The sequence below is a fragment of the Nannospalax galili genome, unplaced genomic scaffold (genome assembly GCF_000622305.1).
Source record: "Nannospalax galili isolate Female #2095 unplaced genomic scaffold, S.galili_v1.0 scaffold1750, whole genome shotgun sequence".
Lineage (NCBI taxonomy): Eukaryota > Metazoa > Chordata > Mammalia > Rodentia > Spalacidae > Nannospalax > Nannospalax galili.
Window position 1 is genome coordinate 734,571 of NW_008329031.1, and position 23,322 is coordinate 757,892.

At 40.5% G+C, this 23,322-nt stretch overlaps 1 protein-coding gene across 2 annotated transcripts in view; it reads left to right on the plus strand.

The window, feature by feature from the left end:
• The first annotated feature begins 608 nt into the window (after nt 1-608).
• The window catches only part of Dync2h1 (dynein cytoplasmic 2 heavy chain 1), a 273,560-nt gene continuing 250,846 nt past the window's right edge, over nt 609-23,322 (plus strand). The window contains exons 1-13 of one of the 2 annotated variants that reach the window (XM_008829984.3): nt 609-895; nt 5,182-5,352; nt 5,738-5,867; nt 8,099-8,217; nt 10,054-10,198; nt 11,412-11,644; nt 12,304-12,438; nt 12,545-12,658; nt 12,787-12,898; nt 13,484-13,608; nt 15,037-15,212; nt 17,491-17,686; nt 21,469-21,564. In XM_008829984.3, the coding sequence (XP_008828206.1) occupies nt 701-895; nt 5,182-5,352; nt 5,738-5,867; nt 8,099-8,217; nt 10,054-10,198; nt 11,412-11,644; nt 12,304-12,438; nt 12,545-12,658; nt 12,787-12,898; nt 13,484-13,608; nt 15,037-15,212; nt 17,491-17,686; nt 21,469-21,564 (1,947 nt within the window). In that variant the 5' untranslated portion in view covers nt 609-700. The remainder of the gene's footprint in view (nt 896-5,181; nt 5,353-5,737; nt 5,868-8,098; nt 8,218-10,053; nt 10,199-11,411; nt 11,645-12,303; nt 12,439-12,544; nt 12,659-12,786; nt 12,899-13,483; nt 13,609-15,036; nt 15,213-17,490; nt 17,687-21,468; nt 21,565-23,322) is intronic. The other variant, XM_008829990.3, reaches the window with a different exon arrangement.

Consider the following 23,322-nt stretch of genomic DNA (forward strand, 5'->3'; position numbering starts at 1 on the left):
CTCATGTAGTCAAGGCTGATCCTCAGATTCCCCTCTACATTCCTGTCTGTGCATCCTGGGTGCTCAGATTACAGTTGTGGATTACCATGACCAGCTAAAAGGCAATCTAAAACGAATAGTTAATTCTCTCTTAAACACTTCACCGCAGAGCTGGAGAGATGGCCCAGCAATTAAGAGCACTGGGTGCTCTTGTAGAGGTCCTGGGTTCTATTGCAGCACCCACATGGTGGCTAATCACCCTCTGTAACTCCAGTTCCAGGAGATCCGATGCTCTCTTCTGACCTCCTCGGGCACTGCACGACATGTGGTATACTTACATACAAGCAGGCAATACGCTCATACACATTAAAAACAAAAAAACAAACTTCACTGTAACCTGGCTGTGAGCTGCTACCCTTCCCTCCCCTCTTCACGGGTAGGGGATCCGGAGGCTGATGGTGGTCGGGACGAAGCTCTCTTAAGACCAAACGCTCCATCCCGAAGGAAAGCTAGGATTTTGTGATCCATGAGCTTGGAGATCCGCGGTGCCGGCCGACTTGCGCCGGCCCCACACGCCCTACGTCCGCTGCGCGCGCCGCCGGCGTGCGCGGTCGCCATAGCGACAGGCCGTGGCAACCGCGGTGCTGTGTGGCCCAGCAGGGAGTTTGAGGAAGGACGTGTGACCGCGGTCCTCATCTCACCTCCCGGTCCTCGCCCAGCCATGGCGAGCGGCCCCGGGGACGTGCGCAAGCTCTTCCTGTTCACCACCACCCAGAATTACTTCGGGCTGAAGCCGGAGTTCTGGGACCAGCCCCCGCTCTGCAACTGCCCCGAGATGAACAACTTCCTGGACGATGGGAACCAGATGCTGCTACGGGTGCAGCGCTCCGACGCCGGGCTCACCTTTTCCAATACGGTAGGGTCCGCCTTCCCTGTCCCAGGTCTCCAGGCCCGGCCTCCCCTGCCCCAGGTCCCCAGGCTAGACCTCCGGTGCCCCAGGTCTCCAGGCCCGGCCTCCCCTGTCCCAGGCCCCCAGGGTAGACCTCCGGTGCCCCAGGTCTCCAGGCCCAGCCTCCCCTGCCCCAGGTCCCCAGGGTAGACCTCCGGTGCCCCAGGTCTCCAGGCCCGGCCTCCCCTGCCCCAGGTCCCCAGGGTAGACCTCCGGTGCCCCAGGTCTCCAGGCCCGGCCTCCCCTGCCCCAGGCGCCCAGGGTAGACCTCCGGTGCCCCAGGTCGCCAGGCCCGGCCTCCCCTGCCCCAGGTCCCCAGGGTAGACCTCCGGTGCCCCAGGTCCCCAGGGTAGACCTCCGGTGCCCCAGGTCTTCAGGCCCGGCCTCCCCTGTCCCAGGTCCCCAGGGTAGACCTCCGGTGCCCCAGGTCCCGAGGTTAGGCATCTCCTGCCCTTGGACCCCAGATTAGGTGTCCCCTGCCACAGGTCACCAAGTTAGACCTCCCTTGCCCCAGGTTCCGAGGCCTGGACTCTTCTCCCTCAGGTTCCCAGGCAGGACATCTTAGGAGCCCTGGGTCTGGGTGGCTTTGAGTCCACCTACAGCAGAAACTTCCTGGTCCACACATTTGATTAGAAGCACCTTGACTTTTTTTTTTTTAAATTTATTTTAATAATGCCTTGACTCCTTGTACCTTGATGGACACCCTGACTCTATTCTTTTTTTATTTTGAGTCAGGGCCTCCCTGATGCCCAGGCGGGCCTTGAACTCTGGGCCCCAATCAATAATTCTACCTTGGTAGCTGGGACTACATGTGCATGCCACCCGCTGGACTATATGATGCTGTTTGAGATCTTTTAAATTTTTAAAGGGGGTCGTGGTGGTGGCAGTACTCGCCTTTTAATCCAGCACTGGGGAGGCACAGACAGGGGATCTTTGTGAGTTCAAGACAAGCTGGGTTTACATAGCCAGTTCCAGGCTGGCCAGGACTCATAGTAAGACCCTGACTCAAACACCCCCCTCTATCCCCAAAAAGAAAGTTTTAAAAATCTCTACTTCTATTGTGATGGCTTTTTTTTTTTTTTTGCAGGGGAATTAGATACTCCTTTTGATACTGCCTAGGGGAAAATTAGTTATCGATTCATATAGTTATAAAATGATTCATATATTCAAAAAACCTTGAATTCTTTAAAAAATCATTTACATTTATTGTGTGTGCATGTGTAGTGGAGTTGGGGCATAGAAGTCAGAGGACAGTTTGCAGGAGCTGATTCACTTCTTCCACCATGTGTGTCAAATTCAGGTTGTCAGCCTTGGCTACAAGCACCTTTATACACTGAGCCATCTTGCTGACCCCTTGGATGCTTTCTTTGAATGTACTACATGTGATGTATTTATGGATTTCTCTGTCTTATGCTTGGCAGGATTGCTTAAAAAGTGATTGTAGCTGGGCGTGGTGGCGCATGCCTGTAGTCCCAGCACTTGGGAGGCAGAGGCAGGCGGATCTCTGTGAGTTCAAGGCCAGCCTGGTCTACATAGTAGTTCCAGGACAGCTGGGGCTACAGGGAGACCCTGTCTCAAAAAGAACAACAACAGAAAAAAAGTGATTGTATTTGCAAGCAAGATGTGTATTTCTTTATTTACTTGAAAGTAAGAAAATTTCCTGACACATTTTAAAGAACTAAGCAAATACAGGAAAATTGACAAATGACCCACACTTTCAAGTCTTCCTTTTTGTGTTCACCCTCATGCACAGATCTAGTGGTAGATGTGGTACTCAGCAAGCACTGAGTTCATTTTTCATAATATTTTCAGTTTATTCACCTTGTTAACTATGAATCTTTATTCTTGGATTTAATTCAATAAACATTTTTTAAAATCTTTTTTTGAGACAGGGTCTCCCTGTACCTCCAGCTGGCCTGGAACTCACAGCGATCAGCCTGTCTCTGCCTCCTGAGTGCTGGGATTAAAGGCATGTACCACCACACCCGGCAATAAACATGTTTTGAACTTAAGATATGAAGATACTTTGTCAGGCCTGGTGCATTTACAGAGACACAAAAAGGAAAATCATAACTAACGTATGTTTTCACTTTATACCCTACCAGACATAGTTCTAAATACTTTCTGTATGTATGCACTTAGTATCCATACTACTGTAAGAATGGACTCTGATTTCCCTATTATGGTTGAGGGCAGCAAGATGTAAAGTTAGATCCTAAGTGGTGATGATTTTGCTTCACAAATGCTGTTAGAATAGGGCTTTGGGACTGACATGTTCAATACGTTACGAAATCAGGCTTCACTGTTGTAGAGGCCACTGAAAGTTCAAGTACAGTGCCTTGAGAAAGATGGCCTGGGCTTTGGATTTGTGAAAACACATTTTGGAATGTGTATTTAAAATGTTTCTCCACCTTCCACATGCTGGGTTTATAAGAACCTGCTATCACATCTGACTTTTTTCATGTGAGTTCTGGGGATTGAATTGATCCTTGGGCCTGCAAGGCAGGTACTTAAAAAGCAAGCATTTCACTGAGTTCTCTCCCCAGCTCCTTTCCTACTTTTTTGTGTGTTTTAAATTAAAGTTAGTAGCAGTAGAGGTTAATAGTATATTATTTTTAGTCATATACTTCATTTTAGGTTTTCTGCCACATTTGAAAATAATTTTTTTCTTAAGATTTTATTTTTAAATTATGTGTACATGTGTGTCTATGTGGGGGTATGTGCAGATATGTGCTCATGTGAGTGCAGGTGCCCTCAGAGTCTAGAAGAGGGTCTCCTGATGCTGGAGTTAGAGGTGGTTGTGAGCCTCCTGATGTGGGTGCTAGGAACCAAACTTGGGTCCTCTGCAAGAGCAGTGTGCATGCCTAACTGTGAAGCCTTCTTTCCAGTCTAATATTTTGTGTTTTAAGGTATACTTTAGATGTCAAAGAGTCAGCATGATTTAAGTCAGTAAGTATCTACTGTGGGTCTCCTCTGTTTTACACTTTACCATAGGGGTTGGCTAATTTACAGTAATAGGCCAGGTGATATTTTAGGGTTTGGAGGCCATAGATCTGTGTTTCACTATGGATTGAGCAATGTTGTGTGAATGTAGCCATGTAATAAACTTAATATGCCATGTAAATGAACAGTTGTGTCTGTGTTCTAACACAACTTTATGAACATTGGTACTTAGATTTCACATAATTTTTACATGTCATAAAATACAAAAGTTTGAGAAAATAAAGTGTCAGCACCTTTCAGCTGATTAAAAATAGTAATAATTAGGATAAAAAAGTGGCACAAACTTCATCTCTAAGGTGCTCTTTACATATAGCAGTAATATACAGAACTTCATAAGCTTTTATTTCATTGGCTTTCTAACTTGTTTAAATAGCATTTAAAGAGCTTTGATTAGTGAATTCCTCTTGAGTGAACTTGTTTCAATTTCTTGGTATTTTTCTGTTTATTTCTGAGACAGTGTAGTTATGTAGCCCAGATTGTTCTTCAACTTGTGATCCTTTTGCGTCTGTCTCCCTCATGCTAGGAGGCATGCCATCAGCACATCCAGGTCGGGCACAGTTTCAAATGATCTATCCATATAATCTAATAAAAAGGTAATGCTCAAACTCTTTAAAGAGTTAAAGTAAAGCTAAATTTAGGAGATAGATGGTTCATTTTGGCAGTTTTAAGTATGCATATAGATTTAAAGGCATCTTTTAAATCTTCTCTTTTCTAGGTGATGGAGTAATTGATGTATTTGCTACAATCTCTCTGGGGGTAGTAGAGGAGTGCACACCATTGTGTACCTGGGGATTCAGCTCTGATCTATAGTATTACTGAATCTGACTGGAGGGGGGGCAGTTAGCAGTGGGTGTCAACAATATGTAGGATTTTATGCTCATAAATCCTTTCCAGAATAGCTGTGTGTGTGTGTGTGTGTGTGTGTGTGTGTGTGTGTGTGTGTGAGACAGGGTCTCCCTCTAGTCCCAGCTGACCTGAACTCACTATGTAGACCCGGCTGGCCTTGAACTCACAGCTATCTGCTTGCCTCTGCCTCCCAAGTGCTGGGACTAAAGGCATGTACCACCACTTTATATATAACCGTGGGAATTCATTTTTAAATCCAGGTATTCTTAAAAAGCAGAGATGGAATGTTTGAATGCATTTGTCTTTAACTGTTTCTCCCAGTATGTGTAATTATAGTGGTCTAACCTGTTAGAGCAGCATTTAAATTTCATGAAGACATTAAGCTTGTTGGTTTATCACTTTAGATTGATTTTGATGATACGAAAGATAAAGTGCTGGTGTTCTTCAAGCTCCGTCCTGAAGTGATCACAGATGAGAATCTGCACAGCAGCATTCTTATTTCATCTATGCTGGAGTCGCCCATTAGCTCCCTCTACCAAGCAGTGCGGCAGGTGTTCGCCCCCATGTTGTTAAAGGTAAGCGAAGCGGCTGTGTGTTTATTTTTACCTTGGGATTTTGATAAATACAGAACCATAGACATAAATATTAAGTTACTGTTAATGTAATATGTTTTAGTTGGTTGATTGAAGTATTTTTTTGTGGTATTGGGCATAGGATTAAAGTTCTAATTTTAAAGTAAGTTTTACAAAGAAAGAGAAGAGTTGGATAAAGGTATGGAATGCAATTCACATCAGCTCCTTCATAGCTTAGAAAGCTTTAACTGTCAGCGGGCTTTCCATCCATCTGGAAGTGGAGTTGTGGCGCTTTCCGTGAAGGAGAGCTTTGGTTTTAAACAGTGGTTTTGGAAGCTGCTTTGATTGCAGTGCTTGCTCAGTGATTGCTCTTGTCTTGTTTGTTTAGGACCAGGAGTGGAGCAGAAACTTTGATCCTAAACTCCAGAATCTCTTGAGTGAACTAGAAGCTGGTTTGGGTGTAGTTCTTCGAAGGTCAGACACTAACTTGCCCAAGCTGAAGGAAGATGATATAAGAGGTAGGTAGCGATCTGATGCTCATGTCCATAAGCACTTACCAAAGTCAGTTGATTTCTAATTTTTTTACATTGTATTATTGTGTATGTATATGCACATGTGCATGTGTGTGCATGTCAGTGCCACAGTACGCTTGTAGAGGTCAAAGGAAAACTTTTAGGGTCACTTCTCTTCTTCCACCCTGTGGGATCTGGGGATCAAGTGCAAGCTGTCAGGCTTGGTGGCAAGCACTTTTACTTGTAGAGCCATCTCTCTGATCCTCAGAATAATTTCATAATAAACCATCTGTAGCTTACTAAGGAAAGTACAAAAGGATTATTTCATTAGTGCGTTAGCAAATGACTGTTTCTTCACACATTTCTTTCTTTGCATTTGGAACTTATCTGAATATAAACTTTTATTTTTATTTATTTATATTTTTGTGTTTTTTTTTGAGATAGGGCCTCCCTGTATCCCAGCTGGCCTGGAACTCATTATGTAGACCAGGCTGGCCTTGATCTCACAGAGATCTGCATCCTGCAGCATCCCAAGTTGTGGGATTAATGGAGTGTATCACTGTGCCCGGCCTTGAACATAAATTTTTAAAAAATGAATAGATTTATATGGGATTGGAGAAGAAGCAAACATTTATTTAAGTACTGGGAAATTTATGGAAATTGAACCAAGAGTGATTATTTGCAGTGGTTGCATCTGATGAGACACTGTGAACATAGAATTAGTGAGCACTGAGCCATGTTTCCAGAGAGACACAGGGTAAGGTTCCTTTGAGTCTCTGGTGGCATTTTGGCAGGCGATGAATATGTAACCTTGTTTTAGTATTTCTGTCTGAAGACTCTTTCATTATATGTACTGTTGATTACTTAACCTTGTCTTCATGGCTACCAGCAGCATAACATGTACCCGAATGCGACTTCCCTGTCTGATGTTTCCTCTCTAAGGACCACCAGAGCTGTTTTGCGCTTGCACTGTGTTCAGTGTGATCGTTAGCATTGTGCTTGAGGATCAGGTAAATAGTGAAATCAACCAGAACTTAACACTATGGCACTAAGAAAGGGCATTTGTTTCCAGGATGAGGTGGGCAGTGACTGAAGTATTGCTTTGACCTTACCTAGGAGCACACGTGGCTGGAGGCTCAGACCTTTCCTTACTCTGCTCTGGATGTATGAAGGCTGGGCACTGACTGATTGTCTTTCCTGCAAAGATAATAGACCTGTTGTTTTATCTCATACTAAGTATACTTTTATTGTGGCTATAGATAAATTCCTGTTCATAAACAAAATGATGGTTTGGATGATGAAAGTCCCCCCTTAGGCTCCGAATATTTCAACACTTGGTCTCCATTTGGTGGTATTGTTTGTGGAGGGTCACCTTTAGGAGGTGTGGCCATGCAGGAGGAAGCATATCATTGGGGGGGGGGCTTTGACCTAGGTGTCAGTCCCATTTCCTGTTTGTCGCTCTGCTTCCTGTGTGTGCTGACGGTGTGAGTCCTCCACTTTCCCTCTGCCTCTGCCCCATGCTTCCCTGCCATGATGGATTCTCCTTCTGGAGCCCTAAGACCAATAAACTCTTACTTCTATAAGTTGCCTTGGTCATGGTGTTGTATCACAGCAACAGAAAAATGACAAAGACAATAACACACACTAATGTTTAACATTGGATGTAGCTTTATATCTTGCTTGAATAATAAAGTAGATGCTTTTTGAAAACAGAGCCCCCCAAAGCATGGTACACTTATTTTCAGCATATGATTAAGTAAATAAAATTATCTAGTGCATTGGGATATTTTAAAACAGGTTTAAAAGTCAAACTATTTTGCTTGTTCTTTGAAATGAAGTTGAAAACATTCATTGGTTATTAGTTTTATTTGGATGGCCTTTAAAAGCATGTATGGTATTGGAATGAGATTTAGGAAGCATTGTTTGAAGCAGATTCACAGACTCAAGATCTGAAATGACTGTGCAGATAAAGAACAGTCTACAAAAGCAGGTAAGAGTCACTATCAGCACATTCAACACAAGTGATATGCAGTTTAAATTTGGATCTGTTAGTGTTTGTAGTAGACTTAAGTAGGAACTGCCTAATGACAGTGATTCTAAGACTCATTTTCTGTACGTCTTCAAGATTACAGGAACTATGTATGTGGACCTAACTAAAATTAGTCAGTGAACCAAGTAGCTTTATGGGTTTTCATTTTCCATTAATAGTTAATTTTTTTTTCTTTTCACTTTTTTAGGTATCCTCACACCAAGTGATGAGTTCCAGTTTTGGATAGAACAAGCTCATGGTGGAAATAAGCAGATTAGCAAAGAAAGAGCCAGCTATTTTAAAGAACTATTTGAAACGATTGCAAGGGTACGTCACTCATACATAGTTGTGCCAAGCTTCTTGTCTGTGTACTTTAGGATTCAATTTTCAGTGCATTTCTCTTGTTTAAAATATACTTGATAATTGCAAGCAAGCTACTTACTTTATAAGCACCAGAGTTTACTTAAGATGTCTGTTTAAAATATGCAAAACTTAGGAACCAAAACACTAATTTCTGATTTCTCGGAAATAAATTTTTCTCAGAAAAATGTACTATTCTGCAGGTACTAAGAGAAAAACAAAACCTGTGAATGGGGGCTGCCTTAGCAGATGAGGTGCAAGCTTGAGGACCCATGTGTACGTGCGCCCTCAGTGACAGAGGGTTCTGGACATGAGGACTGTAGGGAGTGGGTGGGCTTGCTGGACAGCCAGCCCCGCCTCAGCAGAGAGCTCTAGGCTTAGTGAGAGACCTTATCTCAAACACCAAAACAAAAAAACCAGTCCCCCAAAACAAAAATAAAAAAAACAAGCCCCCTCAAAAAACCAAAAACAAAAATGTGGAGCACACTCGAGATAAATGCTTTAGCCTCTGACCTGCACACATACAAACCAGTGCACACCCTCACATGTACTCATATGCATGACTACACGTACACACAAACCTCATGTACTAACACATTCATGTAGAGAAAATGTGTTCTCTTGAAGGAATGTTTATTCTGTTTAAATTAGTATTTTAAAGTAATTTAAAATCTGAAGTCTTAATTTTATGCTTATATAATTAATTATCCCTTGATGTTTATGCCAAGGAATTATTTTCTTATGCCAAAGAATTTAATGAGGGATTATTTTGAGTTTAATTGCAAGCAATCTATTAAAAACAAATACATAGCAATTCTTTATTCATTTCCAGTATTAGTGTTATTTCATTTTTGTTTATTTACTTTTATTATTTTTATTTTATGCATGTGAGTGTATTGCCTGCATGTGTGTAAGTGCACTGTGTCTCACAATGCCCACAGAGGTCAGAAGAGGGCATCGGATTCCCTGGAACTGGAGTTACAGATAGTTGTTACAGATAGTTGTTAGCTGCCATGTGGGTGCTGGGAATCAAACCCAGGTCCTCTACAAACGTAGTCAGTGCTGTCAACTGCTGAGCCATCTCTCCAGCCCCGTCATTTTTGTTTTTTAATGTTATTTTAAAATGTACTGTTATTGCTTTGTGTGTATGCATGATGTGGGGGGCGGCAGTGGGGAGATCCACAGCACACATGTGGATGTCAGAGGACAACTTGCTGGAGTGGCCCTTCTTCCATTTGTATGTATTCTTTTAATGGTGTGTTTGAAGTGGCTAAGCTTTTCAACAGCAACGAGGGAATGTGGACTAATGCACTTTATACTGCGCTCTTTGTTGACCACACATGATGCATCAGAGTCCATGGATGAATGCATGCAAACTGTAATGGCCACTGCGTACATACATGCAGCTAAAGGCGCCACTACTTGAAAGTAAAGAGATCCAGATTTCAAGAAATTAGGCTAAGAGAATAAATATATAAAGTAGTCTTTTTTTTTTTTTTGAGACTGGCATATAGACTAGGCTGACTTAGATCTCACAGAGCTCCACCTGCCTCTGCCTTCCGAGCACTGGGATTAAAGTTGTGTACCACCATGCCCAACTTTTACAAATAGTCTTTATATATATATATATTTCTTTTTATATTTTTTTTCTGCCTTTCATGAAATTTATGTTTATGGGGGTATTTGGATAAAGCAGTAATTCTGTGTCAGGAAAAGGGAGAAAATAATGTGGTATATGTATTAGATCTGCAGCAGTTGAAAAAAGGCTGGGAACATTTTAAAAACGAATTATTTTGGTTTCAGGACTTTTATAACTTGGACAGTCTGTCCTTATTAGAAGTTGTTGACTTGGTGGAGACGACTCGTGATGTAGTAGATGACGTGTGGAGGCAAACGGAACATGACCATTACCCCGAATCCCGAATGCTGCATCTCTTAGAGATCATAGGTATGAGCGAAGGTGTAAGCTCTGGGGACTTGGGAACTGTGGCCTACTTTCTTTTCTTTTTCCCTGTAGTTCTTAATTAAAATGCTCCATAATGTAAGGAATGCATTTTAAGGTAATTCTTAAAGTAAATCATGTAGATTTATTTACATGCCTATTTGTATATAGTTGGTTAATTTAGATCATATATGTGAAATTCTTTGATCACTAATAGAACTAAATTTTTACTTCATTTTTATGCATATGCTTATTTATTTATTTATTTATTTGGTCTTTTTGAGACAGGGTCTCCCTGTAGCCCCAGCGGTGCTTGAACTCGCTATGTAGGCCAGGCTGGCTTCGAACTGAACTCACAGAGATCCACCTACCTCTGCCTCCCAAGTGCTGGGATTAAAGGTGTGTGCCACCATGCCCAGCTAATTTATATTTTAAAGATTAATAATTTATATTTTAAAGATTAATCTTTAGGTGTGTGTGTATTCACTCACTTATGTGTATGTGTATATAGGTATATGTGTGTGTATGTGTAGTGCCCATGGAGGCCAGACAAGCCCTGGCCCTTTGTAAGAGCAGTCAGTGCTCCTAACCACGGAGCCATCTCTCCAGCCCCAAACAAAGCTTTTTGACTCATATAATTAGGACCAAGGTGGAATTGCAGGCATTTGTGAGCTGTATAATGTGGTGGTAGGATTTGAACTCTGGTCCTCTGATAGAGCAGTAAATACTCTTCATCTCCGAGCCATTGCTTCAGCCCACTCATGTTAATTTATATTTTATTTTCACGTGAACTGAAAAATGGTTGAAAACATACTGGCTTAAATTTTTGACCCACAAACCATCCATTATTATTCTCAGAATGTCGGATAAGTTCATGAAGGTGTATGTACAAGGGTGGTATGCATTGCAGCACTATTTGTGTTATGAGTAGAATTAAATAGCAATTTGAAATTAATTTACATAATGCTTCCATTATGGCTCTGTACCTTCAAAGAAGTATGTATTTCATTGCAATACAGTGAAAGATCAAGAATGCACACTAATGTGCATGTACACATACGTTTTTAAAAACATGCTGTTGATAATGGGAATATAAGGTTATACAGGTGGTACTTTGTAGATTCTTGGTTGCTAATTTGTATGTGAATTTTTTCATAAGAATATATTTTATAATTCTGTATTAAATATTTCCATGCAATCTTGCTTTATGTTTTATTAGGTGGCTCATTTGGAAGGTTTGTTCAGAAAAAACTGGGAACTTTGAACCTATGGGAAGATCCTTATTATCTTGTGAAAGAAAATCTGAAAGCTGGCAGTTCAGTGTGTGAACAGTGGGTGATAGTTTGCAGTCACCTGACAGGCCAGGTGTGGCAGCGCTACGTCCCTCACCCATGGCAAAATGAGCAATACTTCCCAGAAACTCTCGACAGACTTGGCAAGCGCCTTGAGGAGGTATCAGTTTGATTGAATGTGTTTTATAATTGAAAAGCATACGTGTGTGAAGGAAATGATTCATATTTGGGTGAACATAGAAGTTCATGGTCACATGAAATAATTTTTGGCATCCTGGCATAATGCCAACTGCACAGTGGGTATAAGTGCTGGTTTCCTCCTCTTCTCTTTGTGTTTGGTATTTGAGTGGTGGACAAGTCAGTTGTGAAATTGTGTTTCCTTCTCTGTTGTGAAAAGGCCAGTGAACAGCTAGCTACCCTGGTCTAGAGGCTGACTCTCTTGGCTGCTTCGACTGGTTTGAGTGTGTGGTTCTTTTGAGGGGGTTCTCAGTGCAAGTATTTGAAACAGCTTTCTAATTTATTTAAGTTAGGAACTTTTGTAGAGAATTTACATATTTAGCTTCAAGGAAAATGCAAAATAAAATCATTTGAAGATTACAATGGTAAATTTATCCTCCTTGCTTAGGAGAAATAGTTATTTGCTGATTGTTGTCCTTAACCTTCTTTGGAATGGAATATTTCAAATGTACATAAAGTTAGCCAGTATGTTTTTGGTTTCAAGGAAATTCTTGCAAAATATCTGTAGATTTTAGGCCTATTTATGGATTTTTTTTTTTTTTAAATCAGTGAATTTTATTATGTTAATACCTTGCGTTTTAGGTCTTGGCTGTTCGAACAATTCATGAGAAACTTCTGTATTTTCTACCTGCCAATGAGGAGAAAATCATGTGCCTGTCTCGAGTATTTGAACCTTTTACTGGTTTGAATCCTGTGCAATATAATTCATATACCGAGGTTGAGTATATGTGTGTTTATGCCTTTATAATTTCCTGTTTGTGTTCTTATTTTTAAAGGTTGCTTTTAAAATTCTTTTGTCTCACAGTATTATTAATTTTTTTAGCCATTATGGAAGGCTGCAGTGTCTCAGTATGAAAAAATCATTGCACCTACAGAACAGAAAATTGCAGGAAAATTAAAGAATTATATTTCAGAAATTCAAGATAGTCCCCAGCAGGTAAAATATTGAAAGATTTAACGCAAAATTTTTCTTTAAGCTGCTTTAGTGTGTGTGTGTGTGTGTGTGTGTGTGTGTGTGTGTGTGTGTACTCACTCAGTTGAACTGATGAATGCAGTGGCCAGAAGAGCATTCAAGCATTTCTGAAATACAAAGAGTTGGTGAAGCGTCCAACTATAAGCAAAGAATTGATGTTAGAAAGAGAAACTTTATTGGCAAGACTTGTGGACTCAGTTAAAGGTAAAAGTTTATCAGCCATAATAGTGTTTTCTTGAGAAAACATTTTTGTAGATTAATATATCTTTGATATTTATCATTTGGGATTGAGAATACCTACTTTGGCATTTTATGACAGGTGGATTTCTGTTATAAATGGCAGATTTTTAAATTAGCAAGTTGTTTTTTCACTATCTCACTTGGTAAATTGGTTTTGTTTGTTTTCCTCTTGTTGTGGTAGAATGCCCCGACAAAAGCAGTTACAGGACAGATTAATTTCGGCTCACAGTTCAAATTACAGTCCATTGTGGTGGGGAATTGGGGCTGCAGGAGCTTGAAGGGTGGTCACATACGACCACAGACAGACGAGAGCAGCAAACGCATGCTTGTGCTCTGCTCACTGTCTGCATTGTATAGGGTTCAGAACTCCCACATAGTCTAACATAATCAGGGTAATACCCCACAAGCTCGCCTAGAGGGCCATCTCCCAAGTTGTTCTGGATTCTCTCAGCTTAATAATTAATGCTGATTTCTGAATACATGCTAAGGTTCTTGAGGATAAGGACCAAATAGAGCTTGAAATCTACATCTTTGATTTGAATCATACAGATTTTAGATTGGACTTTGAAAATCGGTGCCGAGGAATTCCTGGTGATGCATCTGGACCCCTTTCTGGCAGAAATCTTTCAGAAGTTGTCAATAATATTGTTTGGGTTCGCCAGTTGGAGTTGAAGGTATTTGTTTTAATACAAGTTAACGAATACAATTATTCAAAATACGCTAAATTAAGGCCTGTGTGTGGTAGGTACTCTAAAACTGTAGTGAAAGTAGTGTTTTCCTTGGGAGACAGTTACTTCTTTCACTGTTGTGATCAAATATCTGGTAAGCAATTTAAGAGAAGGATTTATTTTGTTTATTTTGTCTGACAGTTTCATGATGGGGGAGGCCTGGTGGCTGGGGCTCCATCTGTGGTGTCAAGAGCTTGTGGCAGGAGATCTGAGGCTGAGAGCTGGGTGCTGAACCTGGCCACGTTGGAACCTTTACTTCTACCCCAGGGCTATACATTGGTAGCTAGGCTCCATGTCCAAAGCATTCCACAGCTTTCCTAAACAGTACCTCCATCTGGGGATCATGTGCTCTAACACATAATCCTTTCATTTTACATTCACACCATAACACCGTGTAATTTTCATGTGAAATGTATACAAGTCTGAAACATGTGTAGAGAAGCTTCTAATGATTCTGTTCATTTTTTATACTGAGATAATTGTCACATCATGTGTCATCCCAATCCTAATTGCTCTAGACGAGTACCTTTGAAGAGGAGTTCATACTTTGTACCAGATTTAAAAAATGTACTTAGAAAATACTGATAGTTTCAAAGCCTATCTGCAAATATTTTTATGTAATCAAATAATTTTAGGTTGGAAGTTAAAGGGGAGGTGAAAGGTAATTAAAACATTGTCTAAGTAGTGACAGTGACTTAAAGACTTAAAAGACTGATTTTAATATTATTAAAGTTGACCTCAAATTTTTATGGATCTACTATTAATATGTATAGTGTTTTGTATTTGACTCATGTAGTACTGATTGAATATGGTCTCTGATTAAGGGCATGAGGTTATGCAGTACTAGAAAACCTACTTCTTACTGAAGATTATATATTTGATCTATACTCTGGATTATTTGCCTTATTTTTTTCTGCCAGTAAGTTTTATGTAGTAATATAATGTGCATTTCTGAAGGCAAGACAGTTTTCTGTCTTAATTGACATTGAAACTGGCGTTTTTATTGTTTGAGCCAAATAACCTAGTATTATTTATGTGAGGGCCAATATTATTGTGAACATGTTGGAGAGTACGAGAGAAGTTCTTGGGTTTTCCTTTGAAAATTGGTGGGGCACACATGTTTTGTGGCTTGGTGGTCCTTTCTTTTACCCTTTATCTTTTACCCACGTGTGCCTCGCGTGGCTATCCTCTTGTGTTGTAATCGCAAATTGTATAACTCAGAGGTAATGGCAAGGCTCTACAGAAAATGTTTCTTACTGATTAGAGATGAAAGGGAAAATAATTTTTGAATCACAAGTCAGGGAAGGGTCCTCCTTGTTTTTATGCTAAACTTTTATTAACATTAATGCATATCTTTGTAATTTGGTTTTTAAGGTAGATGATACCATGAAGATTGCAGAGGCTCTTCTGTCTGACCTGTCAGGATTTCGGTCTTTCCATCGAAATGCTGAAGATCTCTTGGACCAGTTTAAACTGTATGAACAAGAACAGTTTGATGACTGGTCCAGGGAAGTTCAGTCAGGGTTGTCAGATTCCAGATCCGGTTTATGGTAAGTAGCAGTATATCAAATCAGGAAACACAAGCCCGCATGTTATTCATTCACAGAATGCAGAATCTTTTTGCTTTCTCCAAATTTGCTGCTGATTCTTTGTTTAGCTTTGCTTATGCATTAGTCGTTAAGTGTTAAGTTGTTGAGGCTCTTCCCTGGAACTACAGATTCCTTTTTGGGAATTAGGCCTTCCCTCTGTTTTGATGTCTTATTACTGGGTATTCTATATGTTTTTGTACTTTTTTGCATTACTATTGTATGCATACACACACTTTAAATTATAAACCATGTTAATTTAAAACTCTTTAAAATAGAAGTATTTTTTCATGGCATCCCAGTTAGTAAACCTTTGGTAAATACTTTACTGAATGTCTTGATGATTTAACATTGTTTTAGTAGGGGTTCAAAATGCATGACTAGAAAAAGCTCCACATTTTTCTTTGTACCTTAAGTCAACTTTCCAAATTATATTATTATCTATATTTTTAGAAACTTACCTTGTCTATTTTTGTGCTACTGGGGATCAAACTCAGGGCCTTCAGCATGCACTTTACCTCTGAGCTATGATTTTAGCCCCCTTATTTTTCTTATTAGAGATAGAGTCTCCATATTTTGCTCACAGTTTGTCTTAAATTCGTGGTACTTCTGCCTCAGCCTTTTGAGTAGCTGGGAGTCCGTGTACACAGCTCTGCTCAGCCACATCTGTTGAAAGGAAACTGTCCATAGTGTGAGGCTCTGTGCCCCTCCCCCAGATGATTGGGCCAAGCATGTTCTTAAATTGAATGAGTAATATATTTTCTTTACTACAATCTGGCTCAGGAGGAAGAGGAACCAAAGGGCTCTAAAGTAAAAGGACTATAATTTGTGCCACTTAACTCTTTCCTTCCTATATGGAGCCAAAAACACGAGAGATGCTCCAGCTCTCATGTCCCAAAACAGATTGCTTTAGTTAGCTAATTTGAAAAAGTCTACTTTGCCACTATAGGCCCTGTTGTGACCTGCTCTGAAACGTGCAGATCCCAGGTCTGAGGTTTTCTGTAAATAAGCTTGCTAGCATTTTTTTGGCCTGGAGTTCCCCATTTGGTAATGAAATCTTGCTCCTTCCATTATTTTTGGGTAAAACATGGAATCATCAGTGTGTCCTTGAACACATTTTTTGGCAATACTGGTATATATCAACTAGTTTTGAAGATCATTCTTCAGTGAATCCCCAAAAGAGTCACTATTGTAGTTTTCTGATGGACCATACATATCTATAGAGCAGGGTGTGCCAAATCAGTCATCTTTTAAAAGATATTTATTTTCATTTTATGTGTATGAGTGTTATACCTGCATGTGTGTAAGTGCAACCCTGTTGTTCAGTGCCCATGGAAATCAGAAGAAGATGTCTGATCTCCTGGAACTAGAGTTATAGACAGTTAGCCGCCATGCAGGTGCTAGGAACTGAACCTGGGTCCTCTGCAAGAGCAGCCAATGCTCTTAACCACAGAGCCATCTCTCTAGCCTCATAAATCATCCTTTTAAGCCTTTTGAAACTAACTTCTTTGTATTAACTTTGTTGGAGGTGCTATTAGGTAGGCTGAATATATTCTTTGCTTTTCAGGGTTGCTTTAGTAGATGTGAATTTTCTTAATTATGAACATGGTCTGAAAGAATGACCATAATGTAAATCTAATCCAGGAGGAAGGTGATAAGTCATAGAACCTTGCAGTTAGTTGAGATGAGCAGTCTTCCAGTTCATGTGGACTGGAGTGCCTAGACTCGGTTTCCCACTGAAGTCTTCTAAGGAGTAAGCACAGCATTGAAGCATCTCTGCTCTCACCAGGTTTATTGTCAGGGGCGCTTTTGTAAAGCATGACAGATGCAGGTGGACCGAGAAATGACGTGCTACCTTTAGAAAGCAAGTCAGAACTTCCTCTGTGGCAGATACCCCAATTTACATATTTTACTAATAGGTTAAAGGTGATTATTTTTCACTTAAAAACTGATCATGCCAGGAGCAGTGGTGCACGCCTTTAATCCTGGTACTTGGGAGGCAGAGGCAGGTGGAGTTCTGTGAATTCCAGGCTAGCCTGGTCTACATAGTGAGTGCCAGGAAAGCCAGGGCTACATAGTAGACCCTGTCTCAAAAGAAAAAAAAAAGCTAACAAAAAACCCCATTAGATTTACAGGAAAATTTATAAAAAGTATATTGTGTTTTCCATTAGTTTCTAAAGAGTGAGAACAATGAAAGTTTCTCTCTCTCTCTCTTTTTTTTTTTTTTTTTTTTGTTCTTTAGTATTGAGGCTAACAGCCAAATTATGGAGTTGGTTCCTACTGATGGGTCATTAAAAGTGCATTATTCTGATCGCTTGGTGATTCTTCTGAGAGAAGTTCGACAGCTTTCTGCTCTGGGCTTTGTTATTCCTGCCAAAATACAGCAGGTTGCAAACATTGCACAGAAGTTCTGCAAGCAAGCAATTATTCTTAAACAGGTATGAAATGATATGATACTTTTGAAAACATGCCTGTTCTTAGTTCATTACATTAAACTGGACTATGACTAGAGATTTTTTTAACTACTTTTTTCATGCTACTATAATAGATTATTAGCTTGTGAAATTAAGTTTTGCTAAATGACTGAACTAAAGTTTGCTTTTAATCTGTTTAGGGATTATTCATTTAAAATGCTGTTGTTAGTACTTTTCGTTTCTAAAATCATTTGGCATGGTAACATAAATAATGTCCCTTCTTCTCCTTCTTCCTCCCTTTTCCCTCTTCCTCCTTCCTCTTCTTCTCCCTCTCCCTTCTCCCTTCTCCTCCTTCTCTCTCCTCTCTTCTCCTTCACTTGTCTCCCTCCTCTTTCTCTCTTTTCTTGTTCCTTGTACATGTTCTGCAGGACCTGCCTGCCTTCTAGAGTCACATTCTTAGAGAATTCCCAGGCTGATGGATTGGTCTTGCTTTACTTATCGCAGCATGCTATCATTTCCCCCTTTAGAACCAACAGTGTCACATCATTGACTAGCTCCTTGGTGTGGCCTGCAGGCCCTCCTCAGCCATATCCCAGCTTTCCTTGGCTTGGCTCTCTGCTCATACTCTCAGCTTTCTGCCACAGTAATGTAGACTTCAGATAATTGACTTAGAAAGAGAAAGTCTATTTTGGTTCACAGATTTGGAAGTTCCAACCAGTGATCAGTTGGTCCCTTGCTTTTGGGCCTTATAATGGGAACACCTGGTGGGGTAAAATCCAGTTATCTCATGCTGGGAAGCACAAGAGAGGAGGGATGGGGAACGCCCCGCAGTCTCTTTTAAGAGCACATTGCCAGTGTTCTAAAACTAAGCCTGACTTTAAAAAACGACTTTCTGTTCTTTGACAGTTTCATATATATATGTCTTAATCATGCCCATCCCTATTGCCCTTCCTCTCCCTCTGGATCTCCCCAACACATCCCTCTCCACCTTCATAGTCTCTCTTTTATCCAATAACTCACTGAGTCCAGTTAGTGCTGCCCACATATGCATGGGTATGGGGCCAGCTATGGGAGCATGGCCAACCTACCAGAGGCCACAGCCTCCGAGAACATTGACTCCCGTCACCCAGCAGCCATCAATGGCCCATAGCTCCTCAGCTAGGGGTGAGGCCTTGTGAGCTCCTCCCCCGTCAGTGCTGCAACATTGACTGGCTTGATCTTGCAGGTAACTACGGCTGCTGTGAACCCACAAGTGCAGCAGGCATGTCATGGCCAGAACACTGCATTGCACAGCACTCCCTACTCTTCCACTCTGTCATCCAGGATGTCCCCTCAGCTGTGGGTGAAGTTTGATACAGACATCTTACTTAGGGCTGAGTACTCAACATTCACTTTTCTCAGTTCTTTGACCAGTTGTGTTTGTGCTTTAACACTGCCTACTGCAGAAAGAAGCATCCCTGACATGGTTAAGAGCAGCACTCATCTGTGTGTATAAACATACATATTTAGAAGGCAGTTTGCAACATGAGCATTTAGCACAACAGTAGTAGTAAGTCCCCCAGAACCTGTGACAGCAGTAGTAGTAGGTCCCCCAAAACCTATGACCTCCCCCAGGCTTCTAATCAGGTTACACTATCAGGCATGAATTTCTGCCTGTGGAGCAGGCCTCAAAGCCAATCAGAAAGTTGTTGGTTGCCCCTATAACAGTTGTGCCACTTTTGCACTAGTAGGCACGGCTTGCCTGGCAGGTCACTGTTGTTCTAGAAGGAAAGGTCCAGCAGTGGGTAAGACCATGGATGTCTTTTTGTCCCTCAACAACCTACATAGCATCTTTCAGCACTATGAAAACTAGGCAGCAGGGAGGAAGTTTCCTGGTAGGTTCTGGATTGATTTTTTTATGTCCTATAACCAAAGCTTGTGATTATTTTCAGCAGTAAGTTCTTACCATCTAGTTAAGGTGGGTAACCAAGAGCATTGATAAGCCTGTCTTGTTTTGGAGGCTTCTGGGTTCTCCTTGACTAATAACTCATAGGGAGGTATCCCATGCCTTGCACTGAGAGTTTTATTCCATAACTCATTTGTTCTGGAGGAAGCGCTGTTCACTGTTCACTCATGCAAGGTACCTCTGTTCCAATTCCTTTTTAAAAAAATCTGCTTTTAAAAATCAGCTTACAAAGTAGTGGGTTTCCATAAGGATTTTTCATTCATCCTTACTTTTGCTTAACCTCCCCCAGTCCGTCCTTTCTGTTCTGCCACTCCCATCCCTGCTTATCTATAATCCTTAGTATTCCCCCCATTTTAATATCAGATGTATTCTATCCCCTTCCACCTGTAAGATGCCCCACACACCCATGGGTCCTTTCTGGCTTCTTGACCTCTTCACGGTACTCCAATTAAACACACAAATCTGAAAATTTGAAGCTGGAACCAACATATGAGAGAGAACATGTATGTCTTCCTCAGCCCAAGTTACCTCTTGTTTAGTGTGTTTTCCAGTTCCATCCATTTTCTCACACATTTGATCATTTTGTTTTCTTGTAGTTGAATAAAACTTCTATTATGTAGATAGAATTCATCTCATTATTATTCATCAGTTGATGGACATCTAGGCTGCTTATGTTTCCTAGCTATTGTGAATAAGGATGTGCAAGTGACTGGGTGTCCAGGAGTGCTATATCTGGCATCATATCATAGTCCTGCTTTCTATTTTTTGTGAAACTTTCATACTATAAAGTGTGACCTTCAAGAGAAAACATGAAAAATGTCTAGGAAAGAAAGCAGATGTGTGCCGAGGTGGGAAGGTGTGGCTAGAATGAACCTCCTTTCTGGGAATTGTGACATGGAAAAAGAAAATTGTGCAAGTTTTGCTGTTGTGCACGAAACTGCAAAAGTTACAGCCATGGTGTATGATGAGTCCTTAAAATGCTGGGGCATTTAATGACAGTTCCGGGCTAGCCACACTCTAGGGTTCTTGGAGCATATGCCCCAAGGATAAAGGAAGAACAACTGTAGTTAATGAATCCGACATTGTCTGATGTTGTGGGAATTGCATGTGTAACAGCTTTTCCAGTGCTACATTGCCAGTGACTTATGAAGGTAGGATTCAAAGCAGGTAGGCTGTTTAGGACAATAGATGATTTTAGAGAACATAGATAGAGGTAGGTTAGGGTTAGTGGTTGGATTCAAGTCATATTCTGAAAGTATATATGATAGGCTTTGACTGATGGGGTTTTGAAAGAGAAGATAAAGACAACTTTTGTTCTAACAGTATACAAAGCATTGTGTTATGTACTCCTAGTATGGAGTACTTCCTGAGAGGTGCGGGAGTTGGTTGCAGTTTCTTAGTACTGAGCAGGGATAACTGATTCCTTTCTTCCCTATGTGACTGTGTTCTTGATTCCAAGGATTGGATTTTATTATCTTTATTTAATAATCCCCAGGACATAATTTGACAGGTTATAGTGACTCAGCAGATATGTGCTGATCAAGCATATTAATTCATGAATAAATTTTGATTTGGAAATGAAAAGCTCTTTCTCTTTAGTTTTAGGATTGGGAAAAATTATTAAAATTCAAATAATCAAAAGTAAAGAAAATTAAAAGTTAAAAATGAAAATCTGTTGCCAAGTGTGGTGGTGCTTGCCTTTATCCCAGCACTGGGAGGCAGAGGCAGATGGATCTCTGTGAGACCTGAGGCCAGCCTGATCTCCATATTGAGCTCCAGGCCAGCTAGGGAGGGAGACCCTGTCTTGAAAAAAAGAGAGAAATCTGTTATCAATTGCTGCTAATTGGACTTTACTTTGTAGGTGGCACATTTTTACAATTCTATTGATCAACAGATGATTCAAAGTCAGAGGCCAATGATGCTGCAGTCTGCCTTAGCATTTGAACGGATAATTAAGGTAAATTGGATTTTTATGTTTTATGATTGGATTTTGGTTGTAAAGTGATTCTTTTTCATTTTTCAGTAAACCTTTAAATTTAGTTTAACGGCCACTGAGCTAGACTTTATTTTGTTCCCTAATTACTTCCTTCATTCTTGATGAGTAATGTTTTTTTTCCAACAGATTTAAATAATTATGTTTCAAGTATTTTGGTATTGATTGTAATAATTGCATTAATATAGCTAGTGTACAACTCACATACTGTTATAGTTGTTTTCCACTAAGGTTTGAGATTCTTGTACAGAGTTCTTTTGTGTCTACCATTTCTGTTTCTAATTTGACCTGTTTGTCTTTTAAATGTCTATATGTCAGAAATTGGGAAAACTCAAAGTAGGCTTTAAACTACATGTTACTATGTGACTGTAAATGTTTTGAAATTTGTATTTTTATCTTCATAGAGAGGAAATACTTGAAATAAGAGGAATATACCTTTTAATTATGTCATTTAAAAGTGAACAGGTAGTTGTTTTAAGTCTTCAGGACCACTGCCGTGTTCTGTGATTCAGTAGGAGGAGTCATAGGATTTAGTGTGTAGTTATTCTCACAAGATTCTATAGTAGTGACTTAGTACAGTGACTGGACACGGGAAGGGGATGGGGCGATATCCCAAGAAACCAGCTGTAGGCTGCCATGACTCCTCTCCTGGGGAGTCATAGTGCGCTTAATTCCCTTGGCAAAATACTATATGTGAAATGATGTTACTGGTAAGGTCATTAGAGACTTAACACTTAGGTTCATATTGGGTGTTGGTTAGGTACTCATTTTCTGTTCAGTGTTACCAAAATTATAAACTCCTAGAAGGAAAGCAAAGGTCTTTTTCTAACTGTTGTTTAGGCACACCAAGCCATTCTTGTTTTTAAAATTTTAAGATATATTTTATATTATGTGTATGAGTGTATTGCCTATATGTATTTAAGTGCATTTGTCATGCAGTGCCTATGGAGGTCAGAAGAGGGCATCGGATCCCCTGGATTTGGAGTTATGGATAGTCGTTAGCTTCCATGTGGGTGCTGGGAACTGAACTTGGGTCTTCTGCAAGAACAGCCAGTCCTCTTAAGTGCTGAGAATCTTACCTGGTAGGGTAATGCAAGCTCTCAGCAGATCTTTTAAGTAGGACTTTCAAATGATAGAACTATGTTAACACTTTTTTTAAAACAATTTTATTTTTTTATTTTATGTGTATGAATGTTTACTTGCATGTACATATGTGTACCACATGCATGTAATACCTTCGGAGGCCAGAAGAGGGCATCAGGTCCTCTGTGCTGGAGACACCATGTGGGTTCTGGGAACTGAACCCAGGTCTTGTTGCAGGAGCAGCCAGTGCTCTTAACTGCTGAGCTATTTCTTCAGCTTCCTATGTTAACTCTCTTTTGTGCATTAATTCTTGGGCTTAAGATTTACTGCAATTCATATAATTCATATTATACATGTTTTTAAATGGTGTTAAAAGTATTTTTGATTGTTCAAGTTTAGCATGAGGCTATGAAAGAAAGTTTCAACAGGGACTGGAGACATGGCTCCACGGGTAAGAGCTCTGGCTGCTCTTGGAGAGGTCCCAAATCTGGTTTCCAGCACCCACATGGTGGCTAACAACAGTCCATATCTCCCTCTTCTGGCCAGTGCAGACATTGCATGACATGAGTGTGCTTACATACATGTAAGCAAAACACTAGTACACATAAAATAAAAATAAATAAAAATTTTAAAAAAATT